At 38.7% G+C, this 18,128-nt stretch overlaps 1 protein-coding gene across 6 annotated transcripts in view; it reads right to left on the bottom strand.

Annotated features, from left to right (window-relative positions):
* LOC122076544 (pre-mRNA-splicing factor ATP-dependent RNA helicase DEAH1) overlaps positions 1 to 17,889 on the bottom strand; it is a 33,953-nt gene extending 16,064 nt beyond the window's left edge. The window contains exons 1-14 of one of the 6 annotated variants that reach the window (XM_042641893.1): positions 17,515 to 17,889; positions 14,510 to 14,639; positions 14,353 to 14,403; positions 14,169 to 14,257; positions 11,145 to 11,264; positions 10,920 to 11,050; positions 10,180 to 10,374; positions 9,995 to 10,063; positions 7,512 to 7,598; positions 6,630 to 6,666; positions 6,501 to 6,555; positions 5,877 to 5,936; positions 5,622 to 5,693; positions 5,337 to 5,400 (exon numbers count right to left, since the gene is read on the bottom strand). In XM_042641893.1, the coding sequence (XP_042497827.1) occupies positions 5,337 to 5,400; positions 5,622 to 5,693; positions 5,877 to 5,936; positions 6,501 to 6,555; positions 6,630 to 6,666; positions 7,512 to 7,598; positions 9,995 to 10,063; positions 10,180 to 10,374; positions 10,920 to 11,050; positions 11,145 to 11,244 (870 nt within the window). In that variant the 5' untranslated portion in view covers positions 11,245 to 11,264; positions 14,169 to 14,257; positions 14,353 to 14,403; positions 14,510 to 14,639; positions 17,515 to 17,889. The remainder of the gene's footprint in view (positions 1 to 5,336; positions 5,401 to 5,621; positions 5,694 to 5,876; positions 5,937 to 6,500; positions 6,556 to 6,629; positions 6,667 to 7,511; positions 7,599 to 9,994; positions 10,064 to 10,179; positions 10,375 to 10,919; positions 11,051 to 11,144; positions 11,265 to 14,168; positions 14,258 to 14,352; positions 14,404 to 14,509; positions 14,640 to 17,514) is intronic. The other 5 variants (XM_042641894.1, XM_042641895.1, XM_042641892.1 and 2 more) reach the window with 5 other exon arrangements.
* Positions 17,890 to 18,128: the final 239 nt, after the last annotated feature.

Genomic DNA, 18,128 nt, shown 5'->3' with positions numbered 1-18,128 from the left:
AATGAATGGATGAAGGAGAATGTCTTGATTTTAATCTGGTTATGGAATAGTATGGAACTAGATGTTGTTTCCAATGTCATGTTTCACTCTACTGCAAAGGGAGTATGAAACGATTTGAATGAAACTTACTCTCAGGAGAAGAACATTACTCGTATCTATGATATTTATGAGAAACTATTCCAGTTTCGCTAGTCTGACAAAACTCTTCCAAAGTATTATAATGCTTTCAGGGGAATGGTTGAAGAACTCAATGTTTTCCAACCCTTGACCACTGACATTGACAAATTAAAAGCTCAGCGTAATGAGTTTTTTGTCTCCAAATTCCTGGCTGGTTTGAATAATGATTTCAAAGCAGTGAAGGGCCATCTACTCGCAGGCGATACTGTTCCTACTCTGAATGACACTTATTTGCGACTACAGCGTATTACTTCATCAACAAAACCTGATCAGTCTTCCAAAGACAATTCGGCCTTCCTTGCCAACCGTGGACGTGGTCGCGGTCGCGGTCGCGGTCGTGGGGGAGGATGTGGGTCAGCTGGTCGAGGTTCTAGTGGACAGCCGTCTGATCGTGCATCTTGCCAATGCACTTACTGTGGAAAGCCTAACTATACTGTTGAGACATGTTGGGCAAAGCATGGCAAGCCAGAGTGGGCCACCAGTTAGCCAATCATGCAGTGTCAGACGATGGTACTGACACAGGTGGTCTTCCATTGATACTAAACCGAGCCATTCACCAGGAGATTCATCTACCAGCCTATGCGATGACATCAATCAATTGCTCTGGCTCTTGCACACTCTCGAGGCATCCTCTAATACATCCAATGTTGGGTCTACATCCGCTGCCACCTTAGCTCATGCAGGTACCTCAGCCCTTCTTACCACTACCTCTACCCCTTGGATCATTGATTCAGGTGCGTCTGCCCATATAACTGGTAAGTCATCACTTTTTAAAACATTTTCTTCTAGTACCAGTTCTACATCTGTTATTCTTGCCAACGGTGCTATAGTACTATATCACCCACATCCTCACTGAATTTATCTTCTGTGCTACATGCTCCATAATTCCTATTAAGTCTTCTTTCTGTGAGCCAGTTAACTAGCTCATTAAATTGCTCAGCAACCTTCTATCCCTCTTACTATGTTTTTCAAGATCTTCACACGAAGAAGATGATTAGTGGAGGGTGTGAAAAAGATGGTTTATATTATCTCAATTGTGGTTCTCCTACTTCTTCTGCTGCTGCTGCTGCTGTTGGGGATGTGACTCCTTTTCAATGGCACTGTCATTTAGGACATTTATCTTTAGCTAGGTTAAAACTTTTATTTCCTAGTTTTAAGTCTGTAATTAGGTTAGAATGTGAGGCCTGTGAGTTGAGAAAACATCACCGTGTGTCCTTCCCATCTCACTCTATCTCGTAGCCCGTCTTTAGTTTCCTTAGTCCATTATGATGTATAGGGGTCCTTGCAGAGTTAGTAATAGATTTGGTTTTCGTTATTTTGTGACTTTTGTTTATGATCATTCTCATCTTACATGGCTTTTTATGTTAAAGGACAAATCTGAATTTTTATATGTGTTTCAGCAATTCTATAATGAAATAAAAACTCAGTTTGGCATTTTGATTAAGATTTTTCGTTCTGATAATGCTTTAGAATATGCTCAAAATGATATTTCTGATTTTTGTGCCAACCGTGGGATGATACATCAAACTAGTTACGCCTATACCCCACAGCAAAATGGGGTAGCAGAGCGCAAGAACCGGCATCTACTCGAGGTAGCCCGTGCTATTATGATTCATATGCATGTTCTTAAGCATTTTTTGTGTGATGGGGTTTTAACTGCATGTCACTTGATTAATCGCATGCCATCTTCAATGCTTTCAGATAGGTTCCCTTTTTCTATTATGTTCCCTACTTTGGCAAGTTTTCCTGTTCCTCCCCGAGTTTTTGGCTGTGTGTTTTGTCTATAATTTGCATGTGCAAGAAAATAAACTGTCTCCTAGGTCTACTAAGTGCATTTTTTTAGGTTATTCACATACTCAGAAAGGGTATAAGTGCTATGATCCCATTACTCACAGGAACTTTGTTAGTGCCGATGTGACCTTCTTTGAAGGCACATCATTCTTTTCTCCTCAGGTGTCCCAATCTGGTATGGAGTGGACTTCTCCATCTCCTCCACCCATTCCATCTCTCATACCCTTCCCTAATGTGCCCAGTGCCCAGTGCCAGTGACTCACCTCCTCTACAGGTTTATTAGCGCAAGAAGAAGATTGGACAGCCGAGTAGAAAAACTAATAATCCAGATGATTCACTTCCTCCACTGTCGCCTTTCTCTAGTGAAGCTCCTCCTCCTTCTCCGCCTGATGACTTACCAATTGCTCAAAGGAAAGGTACACGTTCTTGCACTCAAAAATCTATGGTTGTGTATCCTATTAATAACTTTGTTTCCGTGTCTCATCTTCCCTCTCTCATCCATGGTCTTGCCTTGTCACTTTCTACTAACTCTATTCCCCGCACCCATAATGATGCTCTAACTATTCCTGGATGGAAAGCTGCCATGGATGTAGAAATGGATGCTCTCTTGAGTCGTGGTACCTAAAGTCTGGTAGATTTACCTCCTGGTAAGGATTTGGTGAAGTGTCGTTGGGTGTACACTGTTAAGTATAACTCTGATAGCTTTGTTGAACGGTTAAAAGCCCGTCTGGTTGCCAAGGGATATACTCAAACATATGGAGTTGATTATTTTGAGACCTTCTCCCCAGTTGCTAGACTGAACTCTGTTCGTCTACTTATTTCTCTTGCTGTGAACTTTGAGTGGCGCTTGTTTCAGTTGGACATCAAGAATTCCTTCTTGTATGGTGATCTACAGAAAGAGGTGTATATGGAGCAACCTCTTGGTTATGTTGCTCAGGGGGAGAATAGAGGTCATGTGTGTCGCCTACACAAGGCTATCTATGGACTTAAACAGTCCCCTCGGGCATGGTTTGACAAGTCCAGTGCTACCATAGTTACTTGTGGATTTTCTCAGTGTTATTCTAATCATTTTGTCTTTGTTCGTCGCAGAGGTGATAAAATGGTTGTCTAGGTAGTTTATGTTGATATTATTCTTACTGGTAATGATGAGGCAAGATTTTTTGAAGTGAAAGCTTATCTACAGCAACACTTTCAGACCAAGAACTTGGGCCAACTTCACTATTTTCTTGGGATTAAGGTGATCCGATGTAAGAAAGGGATCAATCTGTCTCAAAGGAAATACGTGTTGGACCTTTTATCTGATACTGGTATGCTTGCATCCAAACCTGTTAATATCCCTATGGATCCTCACCAAAAGTTTGGTATTAATGATGGCGAACCTCTTCAGGATGTGCATCAGTACAAGAGTTTGATTGGCAAGCTGATTTATCTTATTGTAACATGTCCTGACATCTCCTATGTTGTTGAAGTCCTCAGTCAGTTCATGCAGTCTCCTCAGAAAGCACAATGGGATGTTGTTGTCCGTGCTCTTCGTTATCTAAAGAGTGCTCCTGAAAAAGGGTTGATTTATCATCCTAATCGGCATATGGAACTAGTTGGCTATTCTAATGTTGATTGGGCCGGCTCTACTAATGATCGGAGATCTACTACTGGTTATTGTACATTTGTTGGAGGTAATCTGGTTACATGGAATAGCAAAAAGCAGACTACCATTGCCCGATCTACTGCAAAAGCAGAATACAGAGCTATGGCTCACACCGCTACTGAGTTAATGTGGCTACAGTCTTTACTCTTGGAGTTGGGAATTCCATTGACCAAGCCTATGTAGATGTATTGTGACAACCAAGCTGCGGTGTACATTGCTAGTAATCCAGTCTTCCATTAGACGACCAAGCACATAGAGGTGGACTGTCACTTTGTTCGTGATGCTGTTCTGAAGAAGCTGATTGAGACTCCTTTTGTTCCTTCATTAGATCAGTTGGTTGATATGTTCACTAAGTCACTGTTTGCTCCTAGTTTTCGTAATGGTTGTACCAAGCTAAGCATGGGTGAGGTGTATGCTTCAGCTTGAGGGAGAGTGTTGAGTTTAGCGCCTAGCGCTAAACTCTAAAACTGATAGGGGCCGATAAGGGTATTTTGGGTCCCATCGGCCCCCATATTTTTGTGATGTGGCTTTTCTTGTAATTGGGCAATGGGGGTACTATTGCCTTTTACTTTCAGCATTATTTTAATATAAGTAAAGGACTAAAACCAGCAATCAACCTATTCTGGACTGATCGCAGGTCTCTCCTTTCTTTTGAGAGTACCATCGATCGCACCTCTCTCTCTTCTCTCTTCTCTTATTCTTCTCTTCTTTTCTCGTCTTTAGTTTGGTTATAGATCTCTGGGATTATAACACAAGTGATGGAGGTCCTCAGGGAAGAAAGGGACAATCAGAGTAGGAAGGGGAGGGAGGGGAATCACACACTTCACTAGTGCACAAACTCAACATCTTTGCTCAATAATCAATCACTCTCTAAATCTTCAATCGATCACAGCCAATATATAGGAAAATAGGAACATGAAATTAGAAACTTAACTGAAATGGAAACTAGCCTAAACTAGGAAACAACTATAAAAAGGAAACCAAAGCAAGGAAATAAATCCTACTCCGTTCAAGTCTGGAAAATAAAAGCATGAAATAAAATACTAAGTAAACTACTAATTTTATTTCCAACCCTTGTTGAACCAAAACCCTGGGCTGGACCGGTTCTTCTTGGCTCTTGGCTTCCAAAGCCGGTCATGCTGGTCCAACCAAGAAAGGGCAGCCGTATCTGCATCAACAAGTCTTTCCTCACCACTTCTCCTAAAGTCATTTTAGGCCTACCCCTGGCTCTTTTAGCTCCTTCAATCTAAATCTAATCACCCCTCGGTACTGGAGCACTCAAAAACCTCCATCGCACACATTCATCCCTCATAACACTTTCCCCTTCCTATGTGATTAGATGCACTTATTTTTCTTCCATCCCTCAATACATTTTCTCATTATGGACTTGAAAGTCATGACTTTACTACATCATCTTTGTATCAGACCAATCAAAACTTTTCCAATTCTAGTTCAGTTGATGTCCTTGTCTCTGTAAATTGAAAACGGAAACGGAAGAGTTCTAATCTCGACAATTGTTGCATTTATTCATAATCAGCCAGCATATAAAACTCTCAAGGATAAATATTACCATCAATACCATGAGATACAATCGCAAAAGCAGTATCATGAATAATGCCTATTTGAAAATTTGAATGATTGCAAAAAGCAAAGAATCATCCAGATGTTTAAAGGAATCAAGTCAAACTTCATAATAAACGAAATAGTAACGTAAGTTCATTACCTCAGTAAAACTATCCAGATCTTCAGACCGCTTCTTCACTAGCTCAAGAATTTCTTTCTTATAGCTGCATATTAAAAAGCCATCCAGGCTTATCAATAATCCAACTTAAATGTATAAGAAAATGGGCCAAGCCCTTGCAGCAACTTGACAGCGTAAGATGAACTATTTGCCTTTTAGAAAGGCTGGATGTCTGAACTTAGCTTCCAACATACATTAAGTCATACTCTCTATGATCAGCTTAAACCCTCTTAAAAAGAGCAGATACCCATGAGATAAACTAATTACCTTAGCTCACGATACTCTGCCTCTGTTAGTTTTACACCTTCAAAGAGATACTGCTCATCTTCTATTTCATCACTGAAATTGAGAATACATAGTAGGATATCATAAAAACAATGTGATCGATTTAATAATAAAATTTCAGGTCAAACACACATTAAAATAAGGTTGAATTCTCGGTAAACAGACAGCAACTAAGTTTCACGTACAAATATACAATGCAATTATGCAACTATGAAATGAAGTATTCATTCACCATACCTGATCTCCTCCAGCTTTTTTTGCTCTCTTTTCTTTAAGTATTCTTGTCTCGATACTTTTCTGCAGTTAAAATAATTAAATTTAAATCAATGGACTCGACACAAAGCTACCAAGGCAAAGTTAGTCAATGCAACAAAGGAGAACACCAAACCATGCAGGAAATCCAAAAAAAAAAAAAAATGTCAGCTTTCCACAACGTATTTTTTCTTTGCTCCCAAATTTTGAGTTTCAACCCTAAACTCTTCATCAACACAGACAACAAACTGAATCATTCTCAATTCAGCAGGGTCAAACTCATTGGGGGGAAAAAAAGGTCACTATCAAGTCTACTTAGTTTTCTAGATGCTGGTAGATCTTATATTGCTTCTAGACAAGGTTTGAAATTTTAGTTTTTTTAGGCCATTTCACCCCCTGCCAAAACCGAAATGTTTCAGCGAAATTTTGAACATTGCTCCATATGTTTCGGTAATTTCAAACATTGCTTTAACGTGCCGAATTATTTCGGTAAGTTCAATGCTTCTAATAGAAACAGTTTAAGATTAAGTCATGTATGTGTGCAATGGAAAACATAAAATCAATTTTCACACATGAACCAGAACCGGAAGAGTAGAAAAATGAAAAAACCTTAGAGTTGCAGTATCGTCATCCTCTAAGGCTTTAGATCTCCGAATTGCCTCCTCTGCAGATGTGAAACTATGCATCAGATAAGAGCATGGATCTGAAGGAAACATTTGATTCAACACCAGTTCATACCTTCCTCCTTCCTAGATAATTTTGGCGGCTCTGCCAACTGTGAATAAAAATTACAAAAGTCAATTACAAAGAAATTCTCAAATTGACAGGCCATTTTAAGAATGTTACTTAAAAGTCAACACAGACACACACAGAGACAGACAGAAACATGCACATATACAGAGAGACAGAGACAGAGGTTCCCGAAGGCAGGAATACAAGACCATGAAAACAGAAGAGTCAAAACAGAGGCTGGAAGAGGGTGTAGTATTGGGGAAAAAGAAGTTTTGAACCTTTGTCAGAAAATGGATGGAGTAGAATAACACTTCAGCTGAAAAAGAAAGAGGCATTTCCCTTTTAAACTCTCATCCACAGACAGTTTTTCCAGACAAGTCATGTAGAAAGGCATGTGAACAACCCTATACTCTGACAGGCTCCCACAACATGGCGGAAAAAAAAAATCTATGGCATGTCTAAACTGAGCATTTATGAGATCAAAGGCTTGTCTGACTAGGGGGTATAATTCAGTGCATATTGTGATATAAGTATGTCATGGATAGGGGCATAGGACAACTTGCAAATCAAGATGTTGCCCGTCTAATTAATGTTTTGAACTCCCACAACATCCCTCCAGCCCACAGAAAGAAAGGGGATCATCAGTTTTCCTGAAAGCAGAATGGTCTCCCAACACAAACCATCCCAGCAACCTCAAATTGCCAAAATGCTTTAAATTCTTTTTGTAAAACCAATAATGAATCTGGTCTCATACTAGAAACACAATTTGACAAGAAGATTATTTTGGTCATTTTGAATTGCCAACTGTTATTACAATGAAGAAAATCGGCATATGGACTATTGATTTTCACCATTGTGTCCACAACAACATCAAATTCCACAAATTACCTTCCGCGTCGCTGCTGCATCTCTTTCTCTTATGTTCCTCTCTAATTGTACCCGCTCTTCCTGATCACGTAGCCTGGCTTCCTCTGCCTGTATGAATAAAAAGAAGACCCAATCCAACATTGAGAATTGAAAAAAAGAATATTTCTTTTCCTAGTAGAATCTGTAAACTGACCTGATACTAACAAATGAAAATTACATTTTTGAATGGATAACCGGATGAGAATTTTATTAAAATGACTGAAAAATAATCACAAATCTGATACAAAGAGTCCTCCAATTGAGGAATAACAAAAAAAACAAAACATACAACAGAAACCTTTGTCAGAATCACTGATTTGGTAATGGAATAAAAGTAAGAAAGAATCCCATTACCATCGACACCCAGTTTGGCCAGGGGGTCTGCACATTACCAAACCTAGGCCTCCATAAGAACAAGTAGTTCATTTGGGAGACCAATGATCTGATGTTCCTTATGAAAGAACCTCCAACACACCTGAGCATTTGACCTCATCCAAACAAGATTTACATTTACCAAGCTAAGGAAATAAACAAGTATTCTACAATGAGAGCAGAAACAAAAGCAATGAGCCAAATGGCAAATGAAACCAAATTCAAGGATTTTATGAGCAATGCGCTTTTCTTTATCTCCTGTTAGAACTTCCTACCGAAGTGCCAAAGGTCAATGAAAATAAAAGAAAAGTCCCGACTGAGAATCAGATCTCTGAGCAATTGGAGTAAATCAAAGAGGTAAGCATTTAGTACTTTCATATTCCCATCGTCCACGGTCCACACAGGATTTTAATGGAGGATCTTTTAAGTTAGACAATCCAGCTTTTGAAATGCAGAATACCATTTTGTGGGAAGGGAAAATGATATTTACTAAGTACTTAAAATGAATTTTATGTACATTGTACCCAGGGTTTTCTCCTATTTATATTTCTTCATAATTACTACGAAATCGACCAAACTTTTCTGTTCCGGATAAAAAAAGGAAAGCGTAGCCACATGAACACATGTATAAATGTACAGCATGAGGCATATTGACATACAAAAGCAGCTAGGGGACAGCTACAAATCTCAACTCTTATTATTCCTGGTTAAACAATAACGTAAGTACATATTCAGGAAAATATTACAGGATTAGTACTAGCATATCATTCTAGCTGTCGTATCTCCGCCTTCTCATGGGAGAGGCATAAAGTAATAGAGTGAATATAAAGTCGTAGATTATTTAAAGCATCCAAACATGCTACCGTAACAGACTAATGCACTAAGTTTGCATATAATCTACGTATTTGAATAAACGTTTCAAATTTTGAGCGTTACCTATTTTATGGACAATAACTTTTAAAAGTCTACATTAGGATGAGATTATCATCAAGGTTCTCACGAAAGCAATCAGATCTGGACATTATTATTCGTAACCATCTATCCAAGGAAAAACGTCCTTCATCGGTTCATCCTACCTCCCCCTCCTTCCACCTTGCCAGTGGTGACCAGGTTAATGCCGCAGCTCAGAGTAGGGTTTCGGTTTCAGGTCTGATGGGGTTTAACAAGGTTTCAGGTTTCAGGTTTTAGGATTCAAGTTTAGGCTTCCGGTGATTTTGCCAGAGGGAACAGGGAGAAGACAACACAAGAAAGGCCGGGAGATTATGTGGCAACATTTAAAAGACAAAATCTTCAAGTTTGATCCAAGGAAAAGTGATTGCAGCTCTATATTTCGCTCAGTCCTTAATGAAAATATACCCATTTTTCAGGAGTTATACTATAAGTTTTGAAGAGGATGAATCATGCTACATGTAAAAGAGCATCACAGGCTCTAAAAATGGGATCTGTTAAAGAAACTCAAAACCTTACTGGATGGCACCAATTTCTTTAAGCAATTGGGGTTTAGTACCTCCAAATCCCAGAACATTGCCTCAATCAAAGCTCATTATGTTAGTGCAGATTGATATACACCTACTGCAGGTAAGCTGAATACCCAACCACTGAGCGCTGTCTTAAGTGACATCCCCCCCCCCTGTTTGTGTAGCCTGGTATCTCCAATATAAAGTGTCCTGAACTTTAAAGATCATTTATTATTGTCGCACGACACTTGATCAACTACTGGTTTGACTGTGGGAAGGAATTCTGAAAGTGCAGGTAAGTAGAGTCCAATAATCTGCTTGAACTATGTAGGTAGATTTGTAATGGTAAATTCTTACAAATACCCTCGGAGTTTTCAGAGAAAACCAACTGCTTTTTTTTATATATATTAGAAAACCAACTTCCACTAAGGTTTCTGGATCAGTTAATGATAAGTTTGTCACTTCTGAATCATCTGAATTCTAGGTTTTCTTCTAGACTATGCTCTAACAATTATAATTAGATAGTCGCCCGAATTATCCATATGTCCAATAACATTAGAATTGGTAATATCTACCACCATACACATGAAAAGCACCTAGAATGAAAAACAGGAGAACATCATTGAAATTTAATACCTCTAAATTGTCGTCAACTTCAGAGGTGCGCAGCCGGACACGTCTATCTTTTTCTTCTCTTCTGACCACCTGAAATTTGATATACAGTGAAAACCAAAGCAAGTCATTACAAGTAAAATTCAAAAATATCAGGTTGCACTTCAAAACAAAAATTGAATTTTAGCAGTAAGAATTTGACACTATGCCTCATCTTCATCATCTTGATACTCAGTTTTCTTCCGGAAACGCTTTTGATGGGAATCTGCTTTATTTGATTGAGAAGAGATTTTGTCACCACCACGATTATCATCATCATCTTCGTCGTCATCAGCATCCAAGATCGTGTAACTCTTCTGCTTCCTCACCAACATAGCTGCATCTTTTTCTTGTTTCTGGTAATTCTGGTCCACAAGTAAAAAGTGTACAACATCCAAAATACGAAAATTTAATAAACCCAACTATAAAGAGAGTGCATACATATTACATAGTATGGAATATTTTGCCAGATTTGTGAGGCCGAGTTATTTTCTAGATCCTTGCTTATCTTCAGGAATCCACACAAAAGTAGCAGATATTGGGATTTTCCAATCACTCTCTGGAATCAAGAAAAGAACCCAAGAATTTAAGAACCACCTCGTTGCCTGATTCTAGAATCGTGGTGATCCTAACGATAGATTCCAGAGTCAGGTTCGTAAAATCCACCCAAAAGGCAATGCTTAACCACCCATTTCTGATTACAGCCTAGAACTACCAGAAGAGTACCATCCAAACATGTCAAGAGAAAGAAATCTTCCATAAATGGATAATTTTATTATCAGAAAAAAGTGATGCAATCATGATCTGTTTGGACCAAAGGGACAATGTGGAACCAGCAGCATCAGAATAATAACCTTTCTTTGTTACCCCTAAAACATGGATGTCATAAGAACTTTATTTTTCAACTTACATTCAAACCGGATGCTTTATGCGGAACTCTAGAAAATATTTCTTCAGCAAACACTCGGGTCTCAGTTGATGAAGATAAACCAAATTCAACAAGCTTGCCCACAACATCAGCAGGTGAAGAAGCTTGCTTAGCTGTAAAATCATTAGCATGCCTGCAATTAGCATGACATTTGATATCTACCACGTGGACGTAGAACAGGGAATCAGAAGCAAATATGGAACTCACATAACCCAATGACATACTGGACAACGGTAGGCTGAGTATATCCCAAAAGAGTCATCAACTTGTCTGATACCCATGTTTTCAAATTACTTTCGTCTGGCATTTTCTTGGAGGTGGATTCTACTGAAGCAAGAGAGAATGAAACTATATTAGATAATAGAGGAAGTAGAGAATTCACCATATCTCCAGTCTAAGATATTCCAAATACATAAATTAAGTAACACACTGACAAATGTTAGGTTGTTATTGGAATTTCGTATATCATTGAAAATCTTCATCATAAAAATATAGAAGTTGACCATAAAACAGATAAACTGCCAAGAAAGGTGAAAATAGATACTTGCAGATATAATCTTGTTTGAATTCCCCCCAATAACAGGAAAACCTAATCTCGAAAAAGGAACAGGCTACATTTTGCAGTGATCCTTGTATTTTCTAAAACAACATGCCAAATTTCAGGATTTTGATTTGCAACAAGCATCTAATACAAAACCAAGATTATAGAACCAAAGGGCAACCTCTCGCACTGATCAATATAATGCTATAATTGATCCAACAAAATAAAATGCACATTGAGGGACATAAACATTTGCAGCTTCCCAACTAAAATCTCTTCACAATAACTTGTTGGTAATAGTTCATTCCATTTTCACTTCAGAATTCAGCTACACGGGATGCCACTGATTTTTTAGAAATAATAAAACCCTAAGTTTTTCCCTGTTCCATATTCCACACGCATATATACATGTGCATTTTGCTTCTTAGCAAGTAAGAGAAAGTGGGCAGGGAAAGATAGTAAATGTGAAAACTTCTCTTAAGACCTGCAAGAGCTATTTCTACATAAATGTTCACAGCCTCATAAATGGCTCCAGAATCAATAATGTGATTGATTAAGGGCTGAGGGTATTATTTCAATATACTAGATAAGCATATTTGTCTACAAAAGACCACAATGCAATAGTTTGCTTCTGTGAGTCAATGGACAACTTGGTCGCTTCCCTCTCAATAATAAAGCAATTAATTTGCATTCAAAGTAGTTTAAAGAAAAAAATACTGTGAATGAATATACAAAAAAACAGAACAAAAAAAAAATCAAAAGGAGGCCGGAGTGATGCAGATACGGCTGCCCTTACCTGGTTGGACCAGCATAACCGGCTTTGGAAGCCAAGAGCCAAGAAGAACCGGTCCAGCCCAGGGTTTTGGTCCAACAAGGGTTGGAAATAAAATTAGTAGTTTACTTAGTATTTTATTTCATGCTTTTACTTTCCAGACTTGAACGTAGGAGTAGGATTTATTTCCTTGCTTTGGTTTCCTTTTTTATGGTTGTTTCCTAGTTTAGGCTAGTTTCTAATTCTATGTCTTTACTTTCCTATGTATTGACTGTAACCGGTGGACAAAGAAGAGTGATTTGATTATTGAATGAAAATGTTGAGTTTGTGCACCAGTGAAGTCTGTGATTTCCCCTTTCTTCCCTAAGGTTCTCCATCACAAAGAAGTGAAAAATGAGCCACATCACATTTGAATAAGGCTCAATGGATTGAAACTGCAGACATATGCTTATTGATGTAGATAAGTCACTTTGTCTTATTTTATTACAAATAAGTCTTGGGTTATGTTATGTATGTGTTGGCCCTTTGATCCCATAGGTTTTCTTTGAAATGGACCACTTTAATAGGCCTAAAATATGGGTAGAAGGTAGGAAAACCGGATTTTGTTCATTAGTTTAATTAGTTGCTATTTAATTCAATAAAGGCCCATTAGGCTATTAGTTGGTTGTAAAGTCCTATATGGACTATTAGTTAGTTAATCATACTCCATGTTGGAGTCATAAAGTCAAGTCCTAGTCCTATTTTGAATTCCTAGTTGTAGTAGGAGTGTCTAGTCCTATATAAATAGAGGCGCATATGTACCATTATGGAACAGATTTGAATGAAAGAAAGTTTGCAACTAAATGCTTAGAACAGCTGAGATAGCTGTGGGTGAGAAGCCCAGGCTGAGATAGCCGCTTCCTTTATTCTCTTTCACCCTTCTTAACCCCCCATCTGTTTTATTCTTCTTTTTTTATTTAATTTGTTGTAACATTCAAGCGATATAATTCAGATTCTGATAAAAGTCTACAGAAATCAGAACCGATCAGCAATCCTAGTGGGAATAAAGAGAGATCGATCTCCTTTCTTTCTCTCTTCTATACTTTGTTCAGTCTGGTCTTCAATCAGGGTATTCCAGGCCTCATAAGGGTCCCACGATCCTTACCTAGTCACTGTCAGAAGCATTTAGCTGTTGTTCTTGAAGGTTCTTCTCAGTTTTCTCTCTCCTAGGTCAGAAAATCAAAAAAGCTTGTAACTTCACAACCAGCCATCAGAATCCTCTCAACTTTTGGGGTTTTTATACCCTCCCTAGGGACTCTCTACACCCAAGAGTGCAGCTCAATCAGACTCCTACAGACCTGGCCGCACCTCGCTCTGCCCAGCCATATTGCAGGAGTTTCTCTCTCCTATCGGGTTGGGTTTTGGGCTGGTTTTGCTCCTCTATGGGTATTATATCCTTGGGGGTTTATTTGATGGTCTTTTTTCTTTGTTTCCTTGTATATCCTTGGGTTTTGGGCTGGTTTCTTAATGCAGGAGTAGATTACAAAAAACTACTCCAACAGTTTATAACCCCAAACAATACAAATAGGACAAGGAAACAAAAAAAAAAGACCATCAAATAAACCCCCAAGGATACAATACCCAAACAGTAGTTATGAATTGAAGCATTCTCATAAGCGATAAGAGGATGAAGGTTTCGGGGAGGAAAAAAGTTTATCCGGGTCGGTTGTTACTCATGCCTTCACTTGTCAATAGTTTTGGCCCCAAAAAAAAAAGCGGAGAGCATAGGATTAGAGTCCATGGCAGATCAGCTTTCAGTATTTCTTAGAGGTTGCTTTCTCCAATTGGTCTGGTCTAACATGCATTCCTAATGGAAACCAACCATAGAATCGTACACAACAGTTAAAAGAGTAATAAGTTTGTCCTAATTTCTTCATACCTGAAAAGAATAAAAGAACTAGGTATCCCTGCAACTAAAACTCTGCAATTCGTGTGTGTTGAAACTGAAGGAGCTGCACTGGATTGTAGCTTTGGAAAGAATAAGAGGATAAATAAGAAAGGGGATGGGGGCAACAGAACCGGACCACCGGAGAGGAAAAAAAGGAAAAATAAAAATTACTTACTGGAATCAATGGTGCCGCCAGAATCAAGGCCACCGATGGAAGACTAGGGTCCTGCAGGAAGAAGACGGTGGCGTCATCAGCGGCGGTAGCCAGTTGGGTTTAAGAGGCGAAGCTGTGACTGAATTTGAACGATGAAAATAATGGACTCAATCTTTACCTTTCCTTTCAATACCTCTGTCCGAGAGCGTGGCCTATGTCAGCGTTCCCATTTGTCTATTTTGGAAAGGAGATAGAGAGATACAGGGAATGCTAGTGTTGGACTCCATCCTCTCCTATAGTTGCCTACCCTATTGATAATGGACCCGTTTGATTTAGAAACAGCAGAAACAGTTTGTTTCCATTTCTGTGCTAAGAAACAGTTTTTTGAGTTGAAAAAAGTGTTTGATAATCCTGTTTCCTGAAACACAATCATTAATTAGCATAGCAGAAAAAGGTCAAATATCTAGAAATCTTTTCTGGTGCTATCAAGGTTTGAAAAATTGGAACTGATGGTCTATTCCAATTACCCTCGATTTACAAGAGCAAATGGGATTTCTTCCCTTTCATCAGCAAAAGGGTAACTTTCACAAGCTATCGATGTTGAATGAGAAGCCTACCACACCCATCACCATCTCCATGAATCACTTCTTAAAGTGCACTAATGAACCATTGGGGAAAAAGAAAAAAAAAATACAGCATCTTTAACCAATTATATGCATTGCATTACAGTATTACATCATTATGCATTGCATTACAGCATTACAGCTATACTGGGCATTATAGCATTATCCAGCATTGCATTACAACATCTTTATTCAAAGGATCCAAACTTCAGCAAACATAGGCAACAATGAGGGGGCCACATCCATGGTTGGTGGTGTTGCCATAAGCCTCCACATGTACAATCATTCTTCTCATAGCAAAACCATCCAGGAGTAGTTGGAGTGGTATAATTTAATTAAAGGTTCCAATGCCCTCCTGCCCTGAAATTCCATGATAAAAATAAACCATTCAGGAGTAGTTGGAGTGGTAGAATTTAATTAAAGGTTCCAATGCCCTCATGCCCTGAAATTCCATGATGCCTCTCTCTCTCGATTCACAGAAGAAAAAAATGAACTTAAAGTTAAAGCAAAACCATTGTATTGGAATTGCAAGAAGGATTTCAGGCTTTCAGCTTATAGGCACCAATGTCATGTTTATCTTCTTCCTACACCCCCACTGTCATTCTTGGCCAAAACAGGAAAGAGGATAGCAGAGATTCTAAAAGCTCAACTGTGGCTGAGATCTCCATATTGAACCAACAGCTCAATTGTGGCTGAGATCTCTATTTGCAGAAGAATTTATAACATCCAAGTCTTAAAAAATAACTGAAGCTAATTAAAAAAAAAAAGAACTGAAGGAAAGAGGAACGTGCTTGGAGCTTCGATGACAAGTTAGCTTCGGATAGAGGATGGATGACACCTTGTTCAGAATCTGGGAGTGCCAATTGTGGGAGGAGACCTGAAATCGATTAGTTTTCACCAAAATAAAGAAAAATAATCCCTAAAATCTCTCCGGAATTTCTAGGAACACGTTCCAGGACAAAAATCCCTATAAACCCCTAATTTAGGGCTTCAAGTTTCGAGCACATACAGGAAAGGGACGAACAGAAATACCTTTCTAGTTTCAAGTGATATTGCAGCGAATTGGAGAGCACCGGCTCATTTTGAAGGGGACTTGAATGAAGGCGTTGAAGCTTTGGTCAGGGAGATGCTTCAAACACAGAAGGAGTTACAGCTTTGGCCAGATAGATGCTAGAGCGCAACAAAGGAGATCCACGAACAATAAGCAAGAAGAGATAAGAAGAAGAGTTGCAGCGAGATATGGCGAGTTCAGTTTGTACGAGAACCACGAGCAAGAAGAGAATTTTTTCCTTGGAGTCGTTTGGAGGTTTCCAAAATTTGGACACTTTTATCAGGCACAATTTCATTTTGGCCACTTCAAATTGTTTCAATGTTTCAATAAACATAAAAATATATAACACTTGTTTCTCCACTCCTGTTTCGAAACACAGAAATAGGCATAAGTTTCAAAAAACAGGTGAAACGAAACAGCAAAATCATACAGTTTTTGGGATGTTTTTCCGTTACTGAGCACAGAAAAACATGTTTCTGAAAACTAAAATCAAACGGGCCAGGCCCGTATGATAACGTTTCTGTTTTTATGTGTCTAGAAACAGCAGAAACAGTTTTTTCCATTTCTATGTCCATAAACAGTTTTTTAAAGTGTTTGATAAACCTGTTTCCAAAAACATTTCTAGCAGACCTTGGTTGTTTGATAACCGATTAGCTGGGTAAATGTAAAAGTTCATCCCCACCTACCATTTGAATTTGTTAATAACAAAGTATAGCGAGGTGTGTCTCCAGTCAACTGTGTAACAAACTACTCCCTTCTCTTATATAGGAGGCAATGGATTCATGGAGAAGGAATGCATTGCAAGCCAATATATACTATAGCAAGCCAATATATACTATAGCGAATTTAAACACACTTGACATTTTCTCCTTTCACTTGCTTCTTGTTCCATTCAGCACAACAATAGTAGTTTTACATCTTTGATACTTGATTCTTTACCTACCCACCCTGCAAGGGTTTTAAGCAGTCTGGTAAATGATTAGTATGTCTAGAATTCCCCAATGAGAAATTAGAACATGTCCTGATTTACCTTCTGGAATTTCAGCAAACGGATTTTGGCAATAGAAATCTGTTGGACTGATTAGCATGCTTCTCTTAACCATAGAACCTATGATAAGTGTCCAAATTGATTTCAGATTACCTTATATGAACAAGAGTGGGGTGTTCACTCAGTCCATCTTCTACTTTTATTCTAATCTTCCATCCTAAACTTCTGAACTACTCATTATATTCTCTTCTATATTCTTCCTCTGCACTATCTACCATCTCAAACCACTTTTTCTAGGTGAAGCACGTTTCTCCCATTGCAAGAAAAAAAAACCTAATATCTCGGTTCTTGCATAGCACCCCCAAACAGAACATTTTTGAGAGGCAAATGCTACCTCGGGGAATAAAGTTGGAATGGAACTGAAGCTACAGAAAAAAACCCTAATCCCCAAATTTTTGGGATTGGAGAGTAAAACGGTATGTAAAGTTCATAGCAGAGACGAATCGAGTATGAAATTTTACCTTGCAGAAAATTTTTTAAGCAAAAGGATAAACCAGCGTAGGAGTGGACCTTCCAGATATTTTCGCAGATGAGTTGTGGAAGGAGGAAACCCTTGAGGTTGTCTCTGCCAATAGGAGTTGCAGACCAAACGGACCTTGAAGTTGTATTTGCACGGAGGAGTTGCAGGCTCTGAAACCCTCGACAATTTCAATTCGTTCTGGTGAAGTTCTTTCAATGAGTTGAAGATGCGAGACGATGGAGCAAGGGAGCAGGGAGGAGATGAGCTTCGCCAACGATGAATCCCTTCGGAACAATGAGCACCCCAACCAGATGTGTGTATGAGAGCAGCAAAGAGGACCAAAGTATTCAGCGAGAACTGCAATTTTTCCCCTCCCACTTGTTTAAAAAAACGGGAAAAAGTAATAATTGGGCTGCGTTTGGTAGTAAAAAAAAAAAAAAAAAAAAAAAAGAGAAAATTGCATTGCCACCCCTGAACTTTGGTTCTTATTCAACGCCACCCCTGGACTTTTTGAAACGTCAAAATTACCCCCTAAAAATTCAAAAAATTCTAAATCAATCCCTGCCATTAGCCGACCATGTTAAATGAATGAAAATCGGTTAGTTTTTTTATAAT

This window comes from Macadamia integrifolia, chromosome 4 (genome assembly GCF_013358625.1).
Source record: "Macadamia integrifolia cultivar HAES 741 chromosome 4, SCU_Mint_v3, whole genome shotgun sequence".
NCBI lineage: Eukaryota > Viridiplantae > Streptophyta > Magnoliopsida > Proteales > Proteaceae > Macadamia > Macadamia integrifolia.
This window is presented reverse-complemented; position numbering and strand designations above follow the sequence as displayed.